General features: G+C 67.7%; 1 protein-coding gene across 1 annotated transcript in view; it reads right to left on the bottom strand.

The window, feature by feature from the left end:
* MAPK8IP2 (mitogen-activated protein kinase 8 interacting protein 2) overlaps positions 1–1,699 on the bottom strand; it is a 10,395-nt gene extending 8,696 nt beyond the window's left edge. Inside the window, exons 1-2 of the mRNA XM_014961952.1 lie at positions 1,527–1,699; positions 596–826 (exon numbers count right to left, since the gene is read on the bottom strand). Coding sequence (XP_014817438.1) covers positions 596–826; positions 1,527–1,670 — 375 coding nt within the window. The 5' untranslated portion in view covers positions 1,671–1,699. The remainder of the gene's footprint in view (positions 1–595; positions 827–1,526) is intronic.
* Between the last annotated feature and the right edge of the window lie 3,416 nt (positions 1,700–5,115).

Genomic DNA, 5,115 nt, shown 5'->3' with positions numbered 1-5,115 from the left:
CGAGGATCCCGAAAGCCCCCCCGGCACCATGGCAACGCAGGCGGATGCAGGCAGCACCGCAGGCGGCTGCCCACGCACTGCGGCGGCGCAGCAGCTCCCGGCCAGCACCGCACCCGCGTGTGTGCCCGCGGGGACACGGGGACACAGGGACACCCCTGCGGCGCCACCTCTGCGGGGGGGACACCCCCCCACCCCGGGGGACACCCTCAGCCCAGCTCCGGGGGTGGAAAAAGAGAGAGGTGGCATGCACGAGCACCCGTGCGCACGCATCAGTGCACACACAGAGCAGAGCACACGCGTGTGCGACGCACAGGCCAGCCCCGCCATACCCACTGTGCCCACACACCTCACAGCCCCCCACCACGTGGAGGTGTCCCCAACCCAGACACGGGGACAGGACCCCCCCCAGACCCATCCCCAGCTCGGCTCCACCACTGCGGAGCTGGAGCTGCCGCTGTCTTTGCCCCCCCACACCATGCTCCTGGTGCCCACCCCTGGGCAGACCTGCACCCCCCAGAGCTCCTCCTCTGCCAGCCATGGGGTGCAGAGACCCCGGGGGGGCAGAGAGACCCCTCCCCACCACCCCCACCCTCACCTGGGTGCCCGGGGCCGTCAGGTTGAGGGTGGTGGGTCGGTGCTTCTGCGTCTCCTCCAGAGCGGGCGAGGGGATGGGCGAGGCCGAAGGGGACGGTGGAGCTTCCAGCTCGTTGCCCTCCTCCTCTTCCTCCTCCTCCTCGTTGTCGTCGATCATCTCGAACTCCTGGAAGTCGTCCTGGAAGGTGCAGACGGGGTGCGGCTGCTCGCCCCGCTCCAGCACCAGGCAGTCCTGGGGATGTGGCACAGGGTTAGTGGCCACGGTGGCTACCAAGGCACGACCCTCCACTCCCACCCCAACAGAACGGGAGGCTCCAAAGAGGAACGTGCCCTGTGCTGGGGAGCAGGGACCCCCAGGCTCTGCCAGTGCCTTGCCCGTCCCCCCCATCCGTCCTGGCCCCGAAACCCAGTGCTCATCCCACCCACACGCCTGCTTGGCCACCACCCGTTTACCCGGGGCAGGGCAGAGCTGGGGAAGAGCTGAGTAAGTGGGAGCCATGGGAGCCACCAGAACCAAGAGAGCCATGGGAGCCACAAGAGCCACCAGAACCAGGGGAGCTACAAGGACCAGGGGAGCCACCAGAACCAGGGGAGCTACAAGGAACCAGGGGGGCCACCAGAGCCAGGGGGGCACCGTGGCAGACGATGCCCTGACACCCCAGTCTTGCCCGAGCTGGTGGTGGCTGCTGAGCCACCCATGTCCCCTGTGGCCACCCCACGGGGCTCAGCCAGAGGTGGTGGGAAGTCCCAGGGTGTCCAAACGTGCTGGGGGGGTCCCCGCCTGCACCCTGCAGTGCACCCCTTCGGCACCCTGGCACAGGGACCCCCACACCCTTGATTCTGGGGGGACGGGGGTGCTTTTCCAGGGGCATCGGTCCCCACCCAAGCCCTGGGCAGCCCCCGGGGGGGCTGGGCACGCTCAGCTCCTGCACCTTCTCATAGTGGTCCGAGTCGTAGTTCAGCCCGATGCCGCAGTCGTCCGTGATCTCCGACAGGTCCTCGTCATCGAACTCCTCCAGGCTGATGTCCTGGGGGGGCCTGGGGAGAGGGACGGGGGACGTCAGGGCTGGGGACATCGTGCCGGGGGTGACACACCGACAAACCCCAGGGAAATGTCTCCCGTTTCCCCCACGACATCACGAGGGCCCGGAGAGCCGAGGGGCACCACAGGCACGTGGTGGCATTGTACCACCGCCACCCCAGGGTGCCAGCATGGGACCACCACCCTGGTGACACCATGGGGACACACTGCTCTAACCCCATCACCCCAGGGTGCCAGCATGGAACCACCACCCCTATGGCACCACAGGGACATGCTAGTATAACACCATCACTCTAGGGTGCCAGCATGGGGGCACCAGCCCAGTGGCATTGTGGGGACACGTTGGTCTAACCCTGTCACCCCAGGGTGCCAACACAGGACCACCACTTCAGTGGCACCATGGGGACACGCTGGTCTAACCCCATCACCTCAGGATGCCAGCATGGGAGCACCACCCTGGTGGCACCACAGGGACATGCCAGCATAACGCCATTGCCCCAGGGCGCCAGCATGGGGGAACCAGCCCGGGGACATGCTGGTGTAACCACATCACCCCAGGGTGCCAGCATGGGGGCACCAGCCCAGTGACACCATGGGGACACGCTGGTGTAACCCCATCACCCCAGGGTGCCAGCATGGGGGCACCAGCCAAGCCAACATGGCACGCTCTGGCCAGACCCAGGACCCTGAGCTGGGCTGGAGGTGACGAGGAGGTCGATGGCCACCGCAGAGCAGGGGGTGGGCACCCTCAGCCCCGCACTCACCACAAACTGCCCGCATCCACCACCAGGATGGCGAGAGCCCAGCACGGCTCATGGCCACGGAGCCATGGGTTGTCCCCAGCCGTGTGACGGTGCCCAGGCCACCAACACAGTGGGCAACCAGTCTCCAGAGTTCCCAGCCCAGCAAAACCCCCGGACCCAACCCCCCCCCGTGTGTGTGGGGGGCACGGCCGGCTGCGGGGTGACCCCTGCCACGGCTGGGGACCGTGCCACCCTGTCCTCGCCCGTGCCACCCCCCGGCCTGCCCCACAGGTAGGGGTGGCCGGGGGAGCCGAGCCGCTCCGTCGGGAACAGGGGTGTCATGGAAACCAGCGGTTTCTGCAGGGAAAGGGGAAAAAAAAGAAAAAAAAAGAAAAAAAAAAAATAGGAAAAAGACGACAACTCTTGGCAGGATTTGGTGTTGGAAAACGGAAATTGAGTGTTTTGGGTGGCTCTGCAGGGTGGGAGGTGCGGCAGCGCCTGGGCTCCAAGAGGAATGTGCCCCCTGCCCACCCCACCGGGGCCTGGGGACACCCAGGGAACCCCCAACCCCCCTGAGGGCACATGGCATCTCCGGGGGGGTGTGGGTCACATGGGGCTCCTCCGGTGGGGACGGGTGTGGGGTCTCACAGACCTCACTGGGGTCTGGGTCCCGGTGGGACCAGACCCACAGCGGGAGCGGATCCCCCCACATGGGGGTCGGAGCCCCCACAACCACCTGAGCCACTTCCCTGGTTCTGCCCCTTCTTTTGCCCCGAACCCCCTTCCCCAGCCCCTCGCCCAGCACGGGGGGGGCCGGGCGCTGCCTCCCGCTTCCCAGGGAGGAAGATTTCCCCTAATCACATAATTCCCAGAAGTAGGCCATGCAGCAGCCCATATTCCCACATTTGTGGCAAAAGCATCTGAGCCGGCGGGGGGACCGTGGCCTCGGCCCACGGGGGGGGCACGGGGCTGGACCCCCAACCCCGGCCAGGGGTGGAGGAGCCCTGGGGGTGGTGGGGAGCAGAGCCCCAGGGGTGGTGGGGAGCAGAGTCCTGGGGGAGCAGAGCCCACGTCCTCAGCCCTGGGGACATGGGTGGCTGCTGTCCTGCAGGCAGTGGGGTGGGGGCAGAACCAGCCCTGAGACCCACCACGCTCCCCGGGGGCAACCAGGGGCCTCAGGGGTCCCTCAGCCACCTGGGGGGAGGCAGGAGGGCAGGGGCAGCGCGGCCATGAGTCCTCCTGGGAGGGGGACCTGCCGGGGTCCTGCAAACCCCCAGCCAGGCTCTGCTCCCACACCCCCAGACCCTCCTCACCCAGGGGGACAACTGCTCCACCAGCCCTCGGCCAGCTGAGGGGACACACACAGCAGGCTGGCACAGGACAGTGTGACATGGCAGGACTCGGGCCTCTGCCCCACACGGGGCTCCTGCCCACCCGCATCCTGGCTCTGGCTGCCCGGGGGGGCCGTTCCTCCCCTCGGCAAGGAGCAACCACCGCGACAAACCACAGCTGAAGTTTCTAGGTCACAGCGCTGCCGAGCTGGGGCGGGCACGGCAGGATGGCACGGCCACGGCGGGATGGAGCTGCCACGGTGCTGATGGTGCCACCACGGCGCTGATGGGGCTGCCATGGTGGGATGGAGCAACCACCACGCTGTCAGGGCAGCCATGGTGGGATGGGACCACCATGGCGCTGATGGGGCCACCATGGCGCTGATGGGATGGCCATGGTGGGATGGGACCACCATGGCGCTGATGGTGCCACTGTGGTGGGATGGGGCTGCCACGGCACTGATGGGGCTGCCATGGTGGGATTGAGGCCGCCATGGCACTGATGGGGCCACCATGGTGGGATTGAGGCCACCATGGCACTGTTGGTGCCACCATGGTGGGATGAAGCCACCACAGTGCTGATGAGACAGCCATAGGGGATGGTGCCACAAAGATGCTGATGGCGCCAGCATGGCAGGATGGGGCCACCACAGTACCAAAAGGGCCACAATGGTGATACGTAGCCACCGTGGAAGGATGGGGCAGCCGTGGTGGGATGGTGCCCAGCCCCAGAGCCTCCCCGAGGGGACCCAGAAGAGGCAGCACCGTGGCTGCTGGTGTGGGGACACAGGAACGGGCGCCTGAGATGCTCTGGTGAGGAGCAGTGGGTGGGAAGGCCGGTGCCCATCCTGCCATGGCTGCACGGGACACCGTGGCTGGGGTGGAGGGGGGCGTGGGGAGCACCTGAGGGAGGGTCCAGAGACAGGGGTTTGGGAAGGGGGGAGCTTGCCCCAACCCCACACATGGCAAGGGGGGGTTGGGAAGGGCCCCAGTGGGACACCACACCATGGGGTGTGCAGGGACCCGGCCCCCCCACCGTGCTCCCCGACCCGGCCTCGCCACCTCCGCTTTGGGGTGTCCTGGGCTGGGCGGGGCACGAGGTGAGGGCTGGGAGCCAGACCCCAACATCAACCACCCAAAGGTCCCATTTGGACCCCAACATCACCCCCCCCAGGGTGCAGGGAGTGGGGCCGTGCAGGGATGGGGGGCACAGGGGGATGCACCCCAGCACGACACGCACCCCGGTGTTTGCCCGGGAGCTGGGGGGGCCAGGCTGCCCCGGGGGGGGCGCGATGCCTGAGCAGCCCACGGGAAGATTGAGTTTCCTGGTTATTTCCAGCCCAGCTCCCCGGACACTTGGCCCTGGCAGCGCTGCTCCCGCGGGGACGGGCCAGGCAGACGTGCC

The sequence above is a fragment of the Calidris pugnax genome, unplaced genomic scaffold, assembly GCF_001431845.1.
Source record: "Calidris pugnax isolate Ruff unplaced genomic scaffold, ASM143184v1 scaffold459, whole genome shotgun sequence".
Taxonomy (NCBI): domain Eukaryota; kingdom Metazoa; phylum Chordata; class Aves; order Charadriiformes; family Scolopacidae; genus Calidris; species Calidris pugnax.
Note: the sequence above shows the minus strand (reverse complement) of the source record. Positions and strands in the feature narration are given on the sequence as shown.